This window comes from Strix aluco, chromosome 2 (genome assembly GCF_031877795.1).
Source record: "Strix aluco isolate bStrAlu1 chromosome 2, bStrAlu1.hap1, whole genome shotgun sequence".
NCBI lineage: Eukaryota > Metazoa > Chordata > Aves > Strigiformes > Strigidae > Strix > Strix aluco.
This window is the reverse complement of record NC_133932.1, coordinates 33,100,763-33,121,728: the sequence shown is the minus strand read 5'-3', so window position 1 is coordinate 33,121,728 and position 20,966 is coordinate 33,100,763. Positions and strand designations below refer to the sequence as shown.

The 20,966-nt window shown below is 37.5% G+C and overlaps 1 protein-coding gene across 1 annotated transcript in view; it reads right to left on the bottom strand.

Annotated features, from left to right (window-relative positions):
• The window catches only part of MAP3K7CL (MAP3K7 C-terminal like), a 28,354-nt gene extending 10,374 nt beyond the window's left edge, over nt 1-17,980 (bottom strand). The window contains exons 1-3 of the mRNA XM_074814081.1: nt 17,928-17,980; nt 17,565-17,673; nt 8,741-8,799 (exon numbers count right to left, since the gene is read on the bottom strand). Of these exons, the coding sequence (XP_074670182.1) occupies nt 8,741-8,799; nt 17,565-17,673; nt 17,928-17,945 (186 nt within the window). The 5' untranslated portion in view covers nt 17,946-17,980. The remainder of the gene's footprint in view (nt 1-8,740; nt 8,800-17,564; nt 17,674-17,927) is intronic.
• Nucleotides 17,981-20,966: the final 2,986 nt, after the last annotated feature.

Here is a 20,966-nt window from a genome sequence, read left to right as displayed (position 1 = left end):
GATTTAAATTTCCATGAGAAGTGGAGATGAGATTGAGAATAGAAGGATGACAGCAATTTAAAAAAAAACAGATAAAAAGACAAAGTGAAGGCAAATGCACTGTACCTCCTAAGCTAAATACCAACATTATTGCAGCAAGATTTTAATATTTTTTTCAATGCACACTGGAGATAATAAATAAACTCATTATTGCAATAAATAAATAAAACCACTCTGTCCTGGGACTCCTCATATGAATTTCAACCAAGATCTTGAAAATACAGTTTGGTTAAGTATCAGTGCTTTTTGTTCCTTAAAAATAATGCAACTTAATTCAGGCTTCAGGCTTGACTGTCACATTTTGGCTATAACACTTTCAGGAAGTGTAGTATTTTTAAGTTATTAGCCATGAATCAATTGACTGTAAATGAACTCCAAATAGCATACTTCAGCCACCTGTTTGAAGCAAAAGGAAGCACTTAAAATAGTTCCTTTACTGTCCAGTTAAAGAACATCCAATTGCCTTTCACAATATAAGTAGATTATTTTTTATTTCTTGTTGTCCTGCTTTGACTCTTCTCTGTAGTATAATACTCCTTCAATGACTTTGTTAGGAAAAGAAAAGCACAAGTCTTCAGACTTTTATTATTTTTGATCTTGTAAACCTTTGTTTTAGCTAAACTGGAAATTTAAATTTTACTAAATATATTCAGAAACAAAGATTAAAAATATTTTTATCAGGAAGGCAGGGTAAATTGGCTTCAGATGTACCCTAATGCACAGATGTAACTAATGTATGGACCTTGCAAGTACTTGTAGATGATGTGGTTCCTCTCTGAAATTTTAACACAGACACTCATTTTCCATATTCTAAATGTAAAAATCCTGTGGCAGAACTGTTTCACAGCACATTGTTTCATTCTTTCTGAGCTTGGAGAACCTGGGACCCCAGGGAAAGGGCAGTACATTACCTGATAAATCTGGTCCCCAGGAAAGGGTATTTAATTGCATTTCAATGTGGGTGAGCAATAGCACCATTCATATAGCCACCCCAATAATACGCACAAATTTAACAAGACAGAATATAGAAGTCTCAGTGCTCTAATCCAAGAATGCAAGGGTGAGCCAAAGTAGCATCTCTGGTATCTACCAGAGATCAGCAAACAACAAATGCGTCACAATAAAACAATTTTGAACAGTATCCGAGGGAAAGTCCCCAAACAGTGATACTTCAAAAGCAAAAAAACCCTTGTTTTTGCTTCCAACTTACTTTCCACAATCTAGCTGGTTTAAACCAGTTTAAAAATTAAAGCAGCATTCAGTTTCTATATTCCAGCTTCCCACTCAAAAGATATATATAGAGAGCTAAAAATTATCTAGTCATGCTGAGACTTAGTATCTAATTCCCACTTAGAACCAGTTGCTGACTTTCAAACCCCTTCCTATCATTGTTTCCTCTTCAGTGTCATTTTTTCTTACATTGATATTTTATCACTCAAAATAAACTGACAACAAAAGATAGAATCAGTTTACTAATATTCTGTTCATACAATTCTTTTCAATCCTGTCTGATGTTATTAAGCACTATATCAAGAACTTTTTTTAATTTCCAGTGTATTTTTACTTTCAAATGTAAATTTGATTATGTTTTTTTATGACTAGATGACTGGACAATTTCATTTGCTCTTTTCTAATTTTGAAATGTCTAATAAAGGTTTTGGAGATAGTACCCATGGTGTCCATGAGTAATTTCTGGCCAGTAGGACATGAAAAAGGCTTATGCATTCATTATTTAACAAACATCTCTACTGCAATCACAAGAAAAAATGAAGAGATACAAGTCTGATCAGTTCTTTGCCACCCACCAGAAAATGCAAGCCAACACAAAAGCACGGAGAAATTATTTTACCCATGTCTAACAGCCTACTTTTCTGACATAAACAAGAGTGCAAAGAATTAATGATACATCTGTTCCCACCAAAAGAAGTGTTTTCAGAAGATGGCAGGGCAAACTACTAAAAAACAAATGCAGAAACAGAGGCAAAACTTGCTTGTTCCAAAGGGGTAGCTCCAACTAGACAGCAGACGTTTACAGTATTAACATATTTTCACAGAAAAGAAAACTAATAGAATAGTAACAGTTACTGGGCTACCTCATACTCATCTAAATGGGAATGGGAGGAACCCGCAAAATCAGTGAGTCCAGTACTCCATTATCAGAAGCAAATCCTGCAATTCACAGGCTTGCCCAGCTCTGTTTTGGAAAAACTGGAGTCCCCTGTCTCAACTGCAAGACTGGCCCAGATCCCCACCAAGGATTAGAAACATTTTTGGCATTTCCAGTTTGCTTTTATGGAAGACAGATTTGTAGAGTCTTTCATTGTGTCAGCACTATCCTTCATTCAAATGGTGGTTCTTTGTCCTACCTGTTTTACCCTTGAGGTGTACTTACAGAAGGCTCTCATGTACTTTCCAAGACCTATGTCTTGGTAAAGCTGCATTCCTCTGAGCCATCCTAGATGAAATTTCCATTTTTCCTAGCTTATCCAAGTAGTCTTTCTCTGCTCCCCATTCCACCTGGAATGACTTCTTTGAATGCCTGTGGTCAGGCCATGAGAAGTGTTGCAGATGCTGCCCTGATGGCATTCCCATGGCAGAGAAAAAGAACTGGAATTCCCAGTAGAAAGCACTTTTCATCTATGAAGTCTGCATACTATGTTTTTGGTAAGAGTTTGCTAGTTTACCCAGGCGACTAATTACAACAGGACTTAAGTTCAATTTGTAGTATATATTTTTTTCACTCAGAAGCCAACAGCCAGACTTTAATTTCTCCTTAGGACAGCCTGAATTTATTACTTCATGAAGTATCTTGCCTGTCCATAAATTAATATATATAAAAGCATACCTGCTACATAAGCAAAAAACAGCCCATACAAATAAAGTTATATTTAATGGCAGCAGTTGCTACATTTAATCCTGCTTATTTCAGGCTTCAGTGTTATCCACTCTCATTTTCCTGTGCTGGCAAAATATGCGCATACAGCATCTCTGATTTTGTTCACAAAGGCAGTACAAAAGCTACAGCTTTCAGTCGTACTAGTGGTCTATCCTACTATGCCTGATTTTCAACAAGGTCTGATTTTCCCTTGTATTTTGTTGAATAACTCACTGTGACATTGACAAACTCTACAAAATCCAGCAAGTAAACACTAAGAGATCCTGTTATAGGCTATTCTGTAACTGCACATATATATGTACACGTTTACAAGACATATACACTGTTTATTTATATTTTTGTTTGGAATCCAGATATGAAAGATGCTGGAAGATGATATGAAAAGGCAGTTCATGAAGAAATAGAAAGAGCCTGAGTGGTCCTGCCTGGTTTTTAAGGCAGGTTAAAGGAGCTGTTCCAATTAAAATCTTTGCCAGGGGACAAAGAAGGACAGTTTTTAGTAATTTTTTTGCTTCACTCACATGACAAAGAGTGATTTGCCTTGCCATATGAACATCATTATTCCATATTCACAGAAGTTGTATAGTTGATAGTGTCACCCAAGTGTTCAAAAACTTTAGAACAGTTTATTTTTTAATTCACCTTTGTTTGTTTGCATTTACTTTTTGGTTCTACTGTGAAAAAAAAATCAAAACTGTCTCCTGAAAAGGTTGAAGTTTCAAGAAAAAATTGTATCATACAGTTTTGCCAGCTGACCATGTGGACTTGTCTAGAAGGCAGCCTTTAGCACTGGTCTAATTAAACAGTTGTCTCTCACTTTTTATAAATTGGGCAATTTTCAGCTAAACTATTCTGGAAAACCAGAAAGTTCAGTGCCAATATTTTGCACATGGCCCATGTTCATTATACAGCCTTGTATACTCATCCGTGATCAAAGAAACCACATTATTCCAAGCAAAAGTGATAGCTGCACATTGCAGTTACTTTTTGTTGTGCAACTGGAACTCTTCAACCAGTTTCAGATATCTAGTCTAGGATATATCTAGTCTAGTCTAGTTTTACTGTGAAAGTAAGAAGTTCTTTTTCCTCCAAATAATTCAAGACAACTGGATGAGAGAAATTGATCTTTGCTCTCCTTTCCTGAGACATTTTCCATTCTTTTCTAACCTTAGTATGATGTTCTGACATGTCTTACATAATCTAAGATCATAGTTATCCCAGCAGCACTACAGGAGACTTACCAAATCTAATTATAGAGTACCACAGTACTCTAGGAATTCTCTTGGAATTTAATACATATTAAAAAAACACAGCATACTCTTTAAACACACAGTATACTTTTAAACTTTGTAAAATAATTTGTATGTGTCTAATGAGTCATGGCAGTCAGCAGAAGCAATAGTTCCATTATTAAAGTTCCAGAGTAAACAAAATTTCTGCTAAATGCTTCTATCATATAGAACAAACTGTCCCTTTCATAATATTTTCACTGCTGCTTTTGTATAGACATTTCCCATGAAAGCATGAAAAACTACCCCTTGACTTAACAAACAGGTATAAATGGTTGGAGCCTTTTCTCTGTTGCAGCAATTTTACGATCATCTAACTTCATTGATCTCAACAGATTTGTAATACAAAAAATTACATAAATGCCTCTCAAGCTCATGATTTCATGAGAAGAGATGATAAAGAATTACAGGACACCCTGTGCATTTGTATGTGGCTTGTGTTCTTCCCTCTTCAGGATCAAACTCCCAGCTGAAATAAAGACTTTGATGGAGAAGAGGAAGGTGAACTGAGCAAGTCACAGGAAATGCTGGAACAGTACACAGCACACAGGGCATAGTAATGTGGGTACTTAACACTAGATACCTTCCTCTATATTCAGTGACCTAAACAACAAGGCCTTAGATGCTGATGTAGGTGTCTAAATATAGCAGATAACCCGTAGTAGAGTGTCTGTCAGAGGGGCCACCACCCACTATGCAGCTAATCAAAGAAGTGCCTTCCAAGGCCCAGTCCAACTTTCACACAAGGCAAAGGTTAACATTTCCCAATAACAAACTGACACATGTAGCAAGCCTACCCTCCCTGCACTACCCACCACATTGCTCTCACAAGGGTGGCGGGGAAATGACACTGAAGCCCAAAGAAGCAAGTGCTTTATCCTCATTCAAAGTGTCGCGCGTCACTGGGAAGAGAATAATTTCCAATACTGCAAACAAAAGGAATTGAAAGCAAGAAGTTTATTAATGCGAGCTTTGTTTCACTGGTAGTATACCAGGAACTTCTTTGCAGTATTTTAATAATAAAGCTGCAAGAGACCAGGCTTTTCCTGCATATAGCATAAACTGCTATGTTCTCATATGTAGGGCTTTTGTGTCTGGTTGACCATACTTTTTTTTTTTTTTAAAGTTAAAAAAAAAAAAAAAAGGCAAAACTTTTGAGTTACAGAATCGGTATTATTTTCTTACAAATTTCTTCTTGGAATTTCTTCCTCTCAGAGTGGCAGAAAAATGTAACATTCAAAAAGGTTATTGGAAAAGATCACATTTTTGGTCTGAACTTACCTAGTAGATCAGAACTCTAGACAGATCATTATTATCCTTCAGAAAGAAGCTGTAGCTTTCAACTTGGATTGTCCTCTAGTAGGAGTCCTTATAGAGAATTAGCTATTTGCAATTAGTCTCCTAGAAATACCTATTCTCCAGCCAATCCTACCTCTACCTCTGTGAATTTGGCACTGGTGCTTGGACAGCAGGGTTTATTACCCTGACAGGGGGAGGCTGCACTGAATTTTGCCCTGCCATCGGATACCGTTGCCTGGGGAGTAGGTATGGTAGGATTGTGGTAGGAAAAGTGGGAACACTAGGTAATTCTGCTCAAACAGCCAAGTTGTCTGCCAGGGCCTAACATAGAAGGAGAAGGGCTCGAAGCCTAAAACGGAGGTGCAAATTGCTTGGTACTCAGGCTGTGGTCTGCTGCCTGCATACATAAAATTCTAAGGCTCTGATTTTCCAAGTCACTCGGTGAACTTACATAGCTTTCGAGCTGCTTTCAAAATCCAACTTGAAGATCAGCTAATTTGGCCTTTTTTGTTGTTTGTTTTTAAAACAGGTTTCAAAATTTTCCTTTGTATGTTTGAAACCTTGAATTATTATTTCTTTTTCTTTTTTTTTTTTTTTTGAAGGGCCTATTATATAGCCACCTACCCTGCATTTATAGTTTGCTTCTTTAAATTAAAGACAAATGCTTTTGACTGTATTTATGGCATGGTGATGAAAATCTTGTGGCTCTAGATATGATATTTTTATTATGAATATATGTACTAGCATTCTTACAAATTCAAGCATTTCAGGCTGCTATGCCACAGCTGATTAAAGGGTTCGTTTACATGTCACTTCATATGTGCTGCTTTATACTAGCTAATTTTGGGATAGAGAAAAGCATGGATGGAATGACAAGGGACACCACCATTCAGTACTTCTGCAGGTCCTGGTAAAGCCCCTGTTGTAGTTTGCTTCTGTAATACCTGTTCAAAGCCAGTATGGCTAAGTTAACGCAAATTGCAACCACATGATATACAGGGCTGACACACCCTTAGCAGTCTGGATTATAGCAATTTAAAAAAGTAATTAATCAGAAAATGTAAATTGTAACTTTGTTACAGTTATTACTTGTTTGAAATTTTAAAGTAGTATAAACATAATGTAATTACATCAAATAGTTATAACTTTGAGCTGTGATCCAGATTGACAAAAGCAAGAAAAATCAAGTTTTCATTGATAAAGCTAAATGCACTGCTACCTCCGCATCAGCTCAGAACCCTGTGTTGACTTAACTGCTTCTGGCTGAACATAAAGGCATCTAAATATAAATATGCACATAAGCTTGAAAAGCTAAAGGATGAAGCACTACCACTAACTTCATACATTTGAGTGGTTGAGTCAGCCAGATAGTCCTCATAAGTTATCCCTTCAACTATCTCAATATTACCAAAAAAAGTTTCTGGAGGATAATAAAAAGAACATTATCTGAATCAAAGCCTTTGATTGTTTCTTTGAATTTGTTATCATATTGAGATCATGAGAGTAAAGGAAGGTTCTCTTGAAAAAAATGTCAGGTACTTAACAGACCAAGAGGGTATACTTAGTGGAATTGCTCTAGTGCGTACCTAAAAAACTTTTACTGAAGGGCTATTATTTATCCAGCAGACTTGAATGCTTCCAGAGGAGCTATTTCAGTATATCATGAAATTACACATTTAGAGTACATCATATGTTCCAGAAATGGGTCATAAAAGTCCTAATAAAAAAAGATCACTTGTCCTGTAAAGTACCTACATCTAACACTAGTAATTTTGTTTTTATGGACCAACAGCAGTAATGATAATCATAGTTTACTCTTTTAGAGCAGTCTTCACCCACTGATCTCAATGTTCTTTAACAGAAAAGGTAAAAATTATTAACCTAATTTCAGAGATGAGTAGAGGGATGAAGCAGGTCCTCCAGGATCACACAATGTGTCATTGACAGAGTTGGAAAGAGAATGCAACTTCTTTACTTTCAATTCAGTGCTTCAGCCATGAAACAATATTGCTTTTCCCAAACTGAATTCTTCTGAGGGAAAAAAATATCAATCATCTTTGCTGCACTGGAAGACCAGTGGAATAAAGAGGCCAACATACTACCCTGTTCCTTTCAGCCCAAATCTTAGGTTGCTATTCATTCCTTTAATATTTCCTAGTTACACCTAAAGAATCTGCGCCTGTTCTCAGGATTAGAGGGATAGAGCAAGAAGAGCCTCTGTCATCCTCCATTCTTTCATCAGTCATCATTTTGATGAGAGCAGCAGGAGAGAAAAGTCAGTCCTTTAAGTCAGCAGCCCTCCAGTGTTGTCTCACTGGTCGATGGGGACAGGAAGGATGACATCATTGGACAACACGGTCTGCTAATGCCTTTCTCAATTTACACTCAGGAAACAACTGCCTTCATATTGAAATATCAGAGGAAGTCTAAATGCTCCTGGGAAACAGATGATCTGAAGTAGTTTACAAAAGCCAACAAACACTCCAGAACCACCACAGAGGAAAGGGAAATAATCCCTGGATACAGAACTGGCTCTGTGCCTGGTGAACCATGGAGTTGCCATCAACTGCCATCTGATTGTCCAGTATATCGGTGCTCCATTGTGCTATGCTGACAAATCGGACTGGTCACAAAAGGATTCAACACTTTTATTCTGCACTGTCTGCAGAAACCTGCTAGGGTTGCTGGCTATGCGGCATGAACTAGAGTAACTCTGAGGAAGCTCTCATCAATTGCGATGACTGGCTTTAGTTACCCAAGATTAGAGATAAAATGGCGCTACAAAATACACCTTTGCATTCTTGTCGAATGCTTCAGAGAAAGCTGATCATACTGGTCTTAGCACAGCCTGTTGGTATGAGAATATAATACTTGGCTCATTCCTTCTCCCATCAAAACCACAAGAACTCTTTTCATTGCAGTGTAGCAGTATGTGTTGTGTTGTGCACAGGAATTGTGAAAATACTTAAAAAGCAGATGACATTGTTAGAATAGTAATTTCCCTGCAATTGGATAAAAATATCAAATCAATTTTTCTGCAGATCTTGAAAAGACAATGTTTTCTTCTATGGAAATATACAATCTTATTAAATGTTAATGGGTTAAAGAAGCACCACTGAAAACATTCACCTCAGTGTAACAAACAGAGGATTTTTATCATAACAAATATAGTGAACATGAAGTAGAACTGTAGTAAAAAAAAAAAAAAAGAATTTACCTGCAGCTGCTGATCTAGTTCTGGAAATGCCAAAGGGAAGTTTTCAGAGGAAGCATCATCTAAAAAGTAATCATGATGTTAAGAGTCAATGTCTACCAAAAAGGGCATTTCAAATGATCTGTTCTGTTTAATGTAGTTCTACATTGCATATATTCACAATAATATCAGGATCCTGCAAACACCTCCTCATCTGCTTATCTTTCTACACTTGAGATACCTTAATAATCTGAAAATACTAGGGGGCTGGCAATAAGAAAATGTTTAGCTGCTGGAAAGACAGAAAGCCTATTTTGTATTGCAGTGATTAAGAAACAAAACAAAGCCAGTTAGCACAGCAGAACATGTGATAATTTAATAAAAACAATAAATCCAAACAATCTTTCTTCCTGAGGTCTCCATTACACTTCAAAGAAAAGAACCTTCCAAGGACAGCATCCTTACTACCAAAGAGTTTATTACTTGAACTCATCACAATACAATGACTTACCAGGGCTAAACCAACAAGAATAAAAACCTTTTCACCCACCACCCAAAGGCAATCACAAGAACACACAAACCAGCCTGGCAGCCCCAGAACTAGAAGACTGTTACCTACATAGATGTGATTATAATGGGGAAGGCACCACAAATTTCTCCACACTGCAAAAAGATGTCTTTGCTCTAACCTGTAGATAACAGTCCTTATGGGCTAGAGTTAGTTCATTCATGACAGGCAAGCCAAACATGTTTTTATTTATTTCTTTATTTTTAGTACAGGCTTCCAGCAAAGGTGGGACAGACTGTGCCAGTTACGTCAGTGTTGTGATGTGGACACCTGCCCACTAGTAGCTGGACTGAGATCAGAAATATGAATCATACTTGGTAGCGTCACAGCTAGCCACTGCAATATTTCTTTCCCAGTGACTTTCACACTATCAGTTTTGCATTGTGATGACTGTTTATACATCTTACTACAGGTTACGGGAGGTGAAGAGAAGGTTACTATTAGCTAGCTTACAGAGTCAGTTATTTGTAATGTGTCAGAATTAAACAAGGATGGCTCTCGTAGGAGAAAATTGCTAACATAGGTCAGATCTTGCAACCTGCTCTATGCTGGCAGACATGTACACTACAACAAAACCCCATCAAGATTAAGAGGACCATGTATCTAAGCAGGATTCTGAATATTCTTAAAGAGTACAGACTAGGATTTAAACTATTTGTCAAATATTTGTTATCCCTTTATCCTGCCCTCAGTGGTCATACAGCAAAGTAGGTTAAGGGGAAAAAAATAAAATAAGTCACCTTATCCTATGAAGAATAGACACAGTTGCTAACATATGGTCAGAGCCTTACTTTAACTAACATAACTAGAGCTGGGCACCTCTGGGATGTCCAGAGAAAACAACAACAAAAAAAAGACAAGTGATACAGAGGGCAAAACCAAAAGCTTTTGAACTTCCTCAGGAAACAAAGTGAAGTTTTATTTTTTCATGGGGTGGGGTCCTGCTAGTATTATCAAAAAGTCATATCTGCCCACCCCCTGAACTTAATTTTTCACACCGAGTCCCACACACATCCACTCTGCAAAATACTTAAATTGCTTTAATGGTATAGAATCGTATCACGCTGATATGCAAGTGTTTACCTTTAATTTGCTCTTGCTTTCTTGTACAATATTTAAAAATAGATTAATATTCTAAATGAAGAGAGATGAATCATATGACAAGGCTAAAAGGAAGGATGGAATAGGACTCAGGCCGACTAGGGGTACAGCTGCTCTACAAATATTTGGCTGAATAGCTGTTAAATATTCTGACAGAGATATTGGACCAGAGTCGGACAGCAGTTAAGCTGCTATTTGTTTTGACAATTCCAGCACTACAGTCTTTGGTACAGTAGCTTTAAGGAGGGACCTCAAACTTTTTTTAACTGAAGAAAAACAAGGCAAAAGCAACCCCAAGAATTTTAAAGAAGCATCAGTCGACAACTATTTTTTCACTGCATCAGATATTAATAAGAAAACAAAATTAATGCAGTGTCAGAATATTAGGAAATATATTGGATTCTTTTCTGAAGAGAAAAAAACACTTTGGAAATACTTTAAAAAGGATGGGATAGAGAAAAAAATTACTATAGAGGAAATCCTTTCAATAAACAGATGTTCCCTGCTTATTTTTTGAACTCAAGTGACTGAGTCAATGGTACTAAAAATAGAACATATTGGTATCCTAACCATTATGGCATACCATAGTACATTTTATAATGGGCCTGCCCTAGCATCTATTGAACAGCTGCTAGGGTTTTTTTTAGTTATGCTAGTTTAAGACTTGTTTAAATCATCATCTGATGTACAGAACATCATTGAGCAAAGTTGGGGACTTCAGTGGTTTGAAATTTTCCTGAGTACTTAATTCTCTTAGGCTCCTCTGAAATTTCAGCTGAAGTATTTAGTATACAAAAATTAACAATAATCCTCACAGCTAACTGCAATCTTGTTTTCCACAAAAAAGAACAACAAAAAGCTTTCCCCACAGCTTCCAGTGAAATAAGTTACTGCATCAGGTCAGTCTGTGTTTCACTGTTGTCAAAGTTACAATGACAACAATAACAACAGAAATCACTTGGTAAAAACTAAACTCCTTTAGATTTCACACAAGGGGAAAGCAAATGACAGCAGTCATTCACTTCCTAAAACTCTTGTGAGGATGTTTTCATGAAGACAAGAGGAAACATACAAACTCTTGCATTTTCTTCCAAAAGAATCACTATTGCCCTTACAAGCTTGAATACTGGGTGTTATGCAGGAGATCAGACAAAATCACATTGGCTTCTGACCTTAAAAATCTACAACTTTGAAAATCAGAAATATTGAAAATGTCTGAAATGTCAAATAAAATATTCTGAAGATCAAAACACTCATAACTATCTCATCTGTCTGTATTTGTTCTTTTCTATTCTACATCTCCTTAACTAGACAATAGAAATCAAAAATATCTCTTTTTCTCCTTTTCTCAATTTATTAACAATATTTAATGAGTACCTAGACTGTTATAAGGATTCACTGATATAATCAAAGACCCCCTTTATAATAAAGTTAGTGGCTTTTCTGTACCACAAAACCCTGAAAATAACTAGGCTGATTCTTCACCAGATGCAAACAGCACCTCACCCCTGTGGTCACTATTTTACTGCTCCCTTCCCTGTCACTCATGAAGAAAAAGGATTTATAATTGAAGCTGCTTGTTGAAAACATATTTTGTTTAAAAATAAAAATATTAAAAAATCAGAGACTGCAACTTGCTGCACCTGAAAATGAGTCAAGATTTGGGTCAAAAGATGACAAGAAAGGAGGAAAAACATACTCATGAATGTTATGGCCATCCCAGCAAACACAACAGCACCAGCCTGTGATGTGAGAGTCAGATCACGGACTTCATTATAGCCACCTAAGTTAAAGTATCTGTTGCACGATTTCTAAACGAGTAGTACTTCCTGATTTCCCACAGATCCCAAAACTAATTTTGAAGGTCTATATTTAAAAGTGCACTAAAGGTAAAGACCTGTATCCTGATTACAAGATGAACACTCTGCACATACAGTTGATGTATTTTTAACCAAAGACTTGGTTCATGTGTTTGGAATAGTTTGACTTTCACGTTTGTTTCATCAGGTTTATACATTCTCTTTGCTTGTTGCTGAAAACTCTCATTATGACAGACAGCATCTGAGGGAAGGTCTCCAGGGAAATCACTTCCTCCTTTTGCTTTCCACCAGTTGGGCTGAGGCAAAGTACCCTTCTATGTCAGAGCCAGATCTCTGACCATTCCTACAACAAAACTAACAACATAACAAAAGAACAAGCTCCTTAAACATGATGCCCAGTCAATGCTCCTTCATGTTGAAATAGCGTGATGGGCAGCTTTGTGTAAGGACAGCAAGTGTGTAAGGACAGCAAGGCTATGCTGCTCAACCTTCCCTGTCCAGGTGAGCTCTTGTCTCTCTGCTGGTAGCATCTATTAATAAAAACGTGAGATGGGCTTCTAACGTGTGGTACAGAGATCCACTCAAGCCATCTGATTTAGAAGGTTGAACTATATTAAGACTGATTGTCTTCATACAAAAGGCTTACTACTCACCAGTGTGTCCTGATGCATTCAGTCCCCTGATATATGTTAATGTTGCACATTTGAGAATGGATCATGCTTTCTGGAAAGCTTCACTTATTTAACCATGTTTTGGCCTTCTGGTGATTCCAATAGCCCAGACCTCCATCGTGTAGACAAATGAGTGAAATCCCTCACACTTTGCTGTCTGACTGACACAGTGTCTGGTACAATGAAGTGTAACACCCCAGTCTCTTCCTATATGGCTGCTCCATTTAGCTGAACTGTGGGCTATGAGTGATAGTTAATGAATAAACACTTTAAGAACAACATCTGATTTACCTGCAGTATAACCTCGCAAATTACAGTTACTCTAGGATTTTAACAAAGATAGACAGAAATAGAACACAAAAATTTAAATGTGTTGAAAGCACGTTAAGGTTGCTAAATCAAGCATTCAAATTTAGGAAATGCCAATCACAGCTCTGCTTCCTTGAGTAACTGAGTTATGATCCAGTCTTTAATTATACAATCAGGTACTATTTTTTTCTCCTACATGCGTGGGCAAGTGTATTCAGATCTCTTCCTCCTAAATTAAAGAATTAAATTGGTAACATAAGTAGGCCGTTATCCTGTAAGTGGATCAGCTCCTACACAGGGAAAGTGCCCTAACTCAACTGCAAGCACTGCAACTCGCAGTGGGACAACACTGGCAATCTGTGTATCAGGGTCCAGTCTTGGCCCTAGGAGGGCAGCGAGATCCAGCAGCTTCAGCCTTGGTTACTGGCAGACAAGCATAGACTCATCGAATTCATCTTGGAAGGCTGTGTGGCTAAGTGACTGTGACTTGGCACTGCTGCATGAAGCTCCCGGGCTTCTATTCACAGCCCTGCCTGACATGACCTTACGCAACCTCGCAGTTACCTCACTTGTGAAATAGCGGGGAATGGTCACTGCCTGACCCAGGAATAGGCTATGAAGCCTTGCTCAATAACAAGGGTTGTGGACCTCCCAAAAATAGAAACAGCCCATAACAGAAGAGGTAAGAGCAAAACCCTCCTACTCCATATACCTTCACCTAAGCCTAAAGCATCCTCTTGTACCACTATCCCTTTGAGGGTATCTCACCTAAGTTCCTGTCTAATTTCCCAAAGATTAAGACACTTACTTGTAGATTGGGTGTAGTTTTAGGGAACTAGGTTTGCAAATTTTAGCCATATATTTTAGCAATTCCCACTGGTTTTCAACCAATACATTATCTGCTGGAAAGCCTCTGTTGCTATTACAACCAAAATGAGGATGGAGTAGGGATTTGGAGGTTGCTATTGAAAGAGTAACCATTGCAAAACAGTCTTGCACGATCAGCCACAAAAGCAAAAAAATCTTCATGGTCACTAGGATAATAAAGGCATAAAGAAGAGTAAAATAAGTCATTTGCTATGCTTGCAAAAATATGACACTGTTCCACTGTCAGTTTCATTAGAAGATGTATGTTTTGCATCTGTTACCAGTGATTTTTTTGGAGACTGCTATCAGAGGTAGACTAATTTCAAAGAAAATAAATTACTAATAATTTCAAAGCCAGTCATTTATCACCACGTGTCACTAACAGAACGTTTCAGTGAGATTCAAGCTTTTATTCTATGAGGGAAGGTGAAGAGATGCTTACCTATAAACCTTCCCTTAGAACTATTAGACAAAACAAATCCACTTGACTAAATTTAATAAAGTTCCTGTTATAATTATTGTATATTAATATGTTCAGTAAATAAGAGTTAGTGATATGGATTAGGACATGTTGAATTTCACTGGTTTAATTAAATTCATGTTGATAAACTACAATGAACTTTCTCTTTGGGAACACTTATTTAAATTTTGGAACACCATATTCAGTTTAACTTGTGTTAGTTTCCAAGTGATACAAGACAGGCTGAAATAATGTGTTCAAATTCAGTAATTTGAAACAGTACCTTAAGTCAAACTGGCGCAATACGGTGTGCAGACACACCCTGGGCAACCTATGTTTGATGCCAGCTTAGTGAACTTGAGTAAAAGAGCCAAACATAGATATCTATATATACAGGAATAAGAGATACACAATAAAACTGTCTTCTTATATAGCACCCGCTGATGGGCTGCTCCTGAGACTTTTAAGGAACTGGTCAGCCTACTTTCACATCAAAAATACTGCACAAAGCTGGCCAGGATTTCAGTCATCAGGTGTTAACTTACAAATAATATAACGCAATTAAATTATTTCTTCTACACTCAGGTTAAGCTAGCTTCAGTTTTGTAGGTCAGTTAACACAAAATAATCTCTTCTCGGGAGTTGAGAGCAGTTTCTCCTTTCGCTGGTCCTCACACCCAGTGCTTGGTTACAATCCTAGCCAGTGAGATAATCACCACTCAGAAGAAACATTCCATTTCCCCTTTTTATATCTAGTTGTGCTACTAGTTCCTCCTAGTAAGCAGTTATACAGCCCCCGGAAGGAGAATGAAGACTTTCTTGGTGAAATCTATCACTACTGTGCCTTTCAAGTGAGGTAAAATTTAAGGAAAAGCTGAAGTCAGACAGATTGCCTTACCACTTAGCCACGGTGAAGAACTTTTTGTATATACCCTAGGAGTACATGAGTCTCACCTGATGCTTTACTTATAGCAGGTAACTCCTGTTTAAACTGAAAACAAATATCTTTGTCAAGGAGAAAAAAAGATTTAAAAAATACAAAAGGAGGAAAAAAAAAAGTAGCCACGTATGGAATACCTAAAGGTCTATCTGTTAAATGTTTTTGCGGGACATCTTAAAAAAAAGTGTTAAATACTTATTTGAACTCTCTAGATTCAACTATGGTTTGCTGGAAATTTTCAAAAGTGATATAGGTTTATTTCCTTTGCCTTCTTTAAATATATCACATATAATAGCCATGTCCAGGCTTACCACTAAGAGCAAGAGCAGAACTCTTGGGATGTGGTAAAACAGCATGCTGGTTTAGACCTCCTGGTAGACCCCAAGGGGATGTGATGCAGAGGAGAACATGACACTCACTTTATTCGTTGCTATTTAGTTTTATTAGTACTCACAAAGATTCTGGATTGCATACTGCAGGAGCACTTGTATATATACAAGGACTCAAAATATATACAAGGACTCAAAATTATTGAAAAGTTTAACAAAATGTAGCAGAAAAAGATTACCTTTCTGTAACTGAGTTTATTCCTCTAAATGTTAAGAGAGAGGTTGGGATTTCTAGCAGGATAGAAAAGTAAAAAATAAAACATGATGCAATGTTAAGGAAGCTAGGCTTCCTGCCTTTCATGTCCTCTTCTCCCAAGCTATTCACAACCTTGTCATTTCCTACTGTCGTCTCTTGTCACAAACCACTCTACCCTCTTTGATTTTCCCATGGTCTCAGCTTTCCCTGACTTGTTTTCAGTGTCTCATATACACATTCTTTTTCCATAATTTGTAAGACCACTCCTCTTTCTTTTACATCTCTCTGCAAGACCTATCTTTGCCATAATTCCTGTAAGAATTTTGCCATGTTACTATCTCTTGAGAGATGAGAATGAGTCCTTATTACTTTCTGTAATAAAAATGTAATTACCAGATTATTTTAATTTATGAAAAAAGGGCACATAGCTAACCACATGTTCTTTATATTCCTTGTTTCAATCTTCCTGTGTCACTCATCTTTATGAGCTGAAAGTTATGTGCAATAATATATGAAGATGTTTGATTAGAAATTCCTTTGCTTAGGGAATGAGATTCTATTTCAGGCTTGTAGCTGCAAATTAATATTATACAACGATTAGCTAGGAAAGCTAATGCATAATCTAAAATACTTTTAAAATGAGAAAATTGTATTCAAGCTGAGAGTCTATTCACACAAAGCTCAGGAAGTGGCCTCACACGTTATCCTACAATGCATACCATCCCATAAAGCACTCATCAACAGTGGGTTTCAGTTATCGTTATCAGAGATCCTTATATTTCATGTCATAAACACATCTCAACCCTGACTTCAGGCACTCACCTTTAGCAGCAGCACCACCAACTTTTTTTGGGATGCTTCCCAGATTCCGATTTACTTTATTTCATTCTTTTACTGTTTGGCAACAGCTCTCTAGACCTTAATAATATTTAAGGTGCAAACTAATAATATTAGTGTACTCCAAAGGCCAAAGGGTCCATGTATATACAGAGTATATTTGGGGAAATTAATGCTTATTCAGCACTAGCTGACAGGATAAACGTCAGTGAAATTTCTGCTGCTTTCTCGGGGAATATGCCGTATGTGGCATCTGTTTCCTGAAACCTTTCACCAATGTGGGCACGTGCGGCACTTTCCAACCTTCCTGCTGAAGGGAAAGTCTCTTCCTGCTCTAGCCTCATCCTCAGTACAAAATGTCCTTTTACTTTTCTCGTTTTAAAATTCCTTAAAATCAGACATACTGCATATGCAGGTAAATGCAATAGTTAATTACAGTCCTAAGTATATTCCACAAACCACTGAAAGAAAGCTAATATCTAAACTGTCAGTCTAGTGGCTTTAGTCTAATGAAATTGTTAATGGAAACATTAAAAGTTATCAGACAGGAAAACTGATCACATACTATCACTCAGGAAAAAAACCCACCCATAACATTGGACTTCATTTGATATTGTAAACACTGGCAAGAACATGTAAAATTTAAAAGCAATTATTTCATTGTGGTTTACTCCATAAATTAAACTGTACCTGGGGAGTCATTCAGGCTGAAGGCAATTCGTACTGGTTTATCAGCAGGTACCCTGGCGGTGGTGATCATGTGGGCACTTGAGTCAATGCTTTTACTTGTTTGTTCCAGCTGCAATAGTACAAACAATATATTTATTACAGAGCATGTGACACCATTCAACAAATGAGTTTTAATGCTTTTCATGCATTCACAGCTACCTTTCTCATTCTAGCTAAGCAACGTTTAGAATCAAAGTCAAGGGAGCGCCATTTCACTTTTCCATTTAAAAAGGATTTAAGTGAAATTCATCACAGAGACTACCTTTCTTTTGCTATTTACAGATTACAAAGAATGATGGCAAAGGAAGCTTCCCCTCTCCTCACCTGCTTGCTCCCCGCCATTGCCCCTTCAGCAAGCCTTGACTCGTGGCAATGCTGCCTGGTTCTGAAGGTGAAGAAGGAAGAAGGGGTGGGGAGATGAGAGTAACATGACCCCAAGCCTGCCATGTGATTGGAAATGTGCACACCACTCCACATGGTGTCAATGAGGAGGCATCCTCCTACCTTCCACCCATACTCCCCCAGTCAAACTGTGCCTGATAGTCACACACTTAATGGTCAGTAAGTTACTGGATCTCCAAACCTTGGTGGTGATTCTTAGTAGAACTCTGTGCAGGCGTAGGGGTCTGTCTGCATGGGTTTGACTTCTGGATCGGGACCTTATTCAATCCTTGGACTTTCTTCTGAGACCACCAACTCCAAAAAGTGGTTTTACTGAGATGAAACCCTGTCCATTAAGAAAACTGCTAGTTCATTTCAAGCAGAGCACTAAGGAATTGTAGAGCAACAAAAGAACCAGCTACTACTGATCTGTAATGGTATAATTAAAGCATCTCTGAACACTCAAAAGTTGTACTAGGAGCTCTACAATGTATATTTAACATTCTGAATGAACAGGGTTTTTTAAACTCTATTAAACAGCTGAATGCAAACTTAACCTCCTTGTATACCTAACACAAATCTGCTAAAATTCACAGATATTAATCTTCTGATTAGCTCCGTGTGTGGAGAACATGAAGTCAGTGGGACTTCATGCACGCAAAAGATCTGCCCATAAAGAAATTATTTTAGAACTGAAGACTATGCTATCCAGAGTGCATTGCATCCATACCAAGTATGTGGACAACTATGAGAGGAGCTTTTAAATTACCATAAAAACTCCTCAGTCAATTAGAAACCAAATTATTTTGGAAAATACAATGAATTTTCTGAAAGCTGTACCACATGTGAGTAGACAACACAGCATTTAGCTAGTGAAAACAAAAGTCAATTTCCTAAGCCAACAGCCTTGCAGTTTTTCAGTAAAGTAGCTGTTGTATTGCATGGAAATCCCAGCAACTTATTCTAATTTGCACTTAATTATTTGGCAGTCTCAGAAAGTCAATAGAACAGAACAATGTTTCAGGATTACAATCTTCCTTGGTGATGTACAACCGAAACAAACACTTCCCTGACACTACTGCCTTGCAATCAGTGGAAGAGTATCAAATTTGCATTTGGTACATTAATTTTAGCATTTCTTTTTTATTTACTTTGTCTGTCTTAATATTTAGCTAGCAGAGTGATATGGTTACTCTGTAGCAATGCTACACAAGAAACTGCTATTTGAAGAGCATAACCTTTTCTTAAAATAACAACAAATATTCTGAAATCATTACTTTGAATAAATCTCACTTGGAGCTGAGAATGCCTTTTTCTACTAATACATGAAAGATATCAGGGATCATTCCTTATTCCCCATTACTAATAATCAAGATAAACAAAAATTGAAGTGATACCTATTGGGCAGAGACAAAGAAAAGTCAACTAAACTGCCACAGTGTATGCTTTTGGACTCAGGAAAAGATCCCTGGAATCAACTGAAATATTCTATTTTGACGTGCATTGCATTAGACTAAATAACTGTTATCTTCTGAGCACCATTGATCTCTATTTTCCCCAGACCCTCACTGTATAAGAAACATGTGAGACATCTCATTGTTTTTTAAAAAATAACAGAACTACTAATCCAAAGTTCTTATTTCCCTTCCATACCTCCCAATACAAGGTACAGCAAAAAAAAAAAAAAAAAAAAGACGAGATTTTTAGTGATAAGCACATCCTTGAAACAAGGCTGTTCATCACTGCTTGTTTGTGGTACACATTCCCCTGACACCTGCTTACTATCTCAAGTGGTCTTCCATATAAGAGAATACTTAATGTTTCGTATAATAGCCTAAGAAATTAAAATTAAGCATTCTGCTAGAGGTTTTAAAGTTGCTATAACAATATCGCTAGGAGTAAATCTGTTGTCTTATTCCAGTCATGTACTCTGTGGTCTGTGATGTCTTTAAATTACCTCTTTTAACCACCTACTATGTGAGGGCAAAAATCAATACCCCTTCAATAAACAATGGTGAAATCTACCATAACACAGAAGAGTGTTTTCATTTTATTCCAATCCACAAAAAGAAATCTCATCTTTATACCCAGCAATTATCCTGCTATCCATTTTTTTTATCTTGCATTTATCCCCTCACTCCCTTTTTGTGTGGAATCCTCAAGCTCTTCATCACAAAAAGCAATCAAAGGAAACAGAGAGGGATGGAAGCAGCCTGTGTGCAAACGAGGTGATATAGGAAACATGCAGACCAACTGCCCCCGATACCCCACCTGCTTTCTTCATGCATGAAGAACAGTATCTCTGTAGCCAGAGATGAGGGTGAGTGGGCAACGTGGAATTTAACAAGATTTAATGAGCAGTTCCCTTCTTCATGACTATTGCCTATAGAACTGGCTGCTGTTTCTCCATAAAAAAATCTGCAGCAGAACTCAGATTAAGTGCTGTTATAGCTCTATCAATTTAGTTCAGTTTTCACACCTGTTGCCTTACCTCACTTAGCGGAGTGTCTGCACTTGTATAATCCAGGGCCAGCCACTGCCTTGGCTTGTCGTTGCCTTTATGGAGTAAAGCTTCAATAAAAGAAAAGGCTGCACCTGCTGCATAGCAACAAACTGACACGGTCTGAGAAGCTGAGACAGCTGTCAGGGCAACATGCTGCTACCTGCACTTCCCATAGGCTTTGCTGTCCCAAAAGATCACCCTTTTCTGCTTTTCTCCACAATTCCTCTTTTCCTTCCTCTCCTTGCCAGTGACGAGGGATTATGATGCTGTCATGCTTCAGGGAGGAAAAAATCCTTCTGTCACAGGCATTATTAAGCAGCAAACCGTGGCGAGCCCAAGATTTTTAATTCATTAGTCCTGGCAAACCTAAAATACAAACAGACTTGCTTCATAGGACAGGAATGTTTTCAGCATGACCCAATCAGTGTCTGTGTCTATTCCAGCAAACTGGCAAAGATAGCATGACTCCAGTCAGCAAA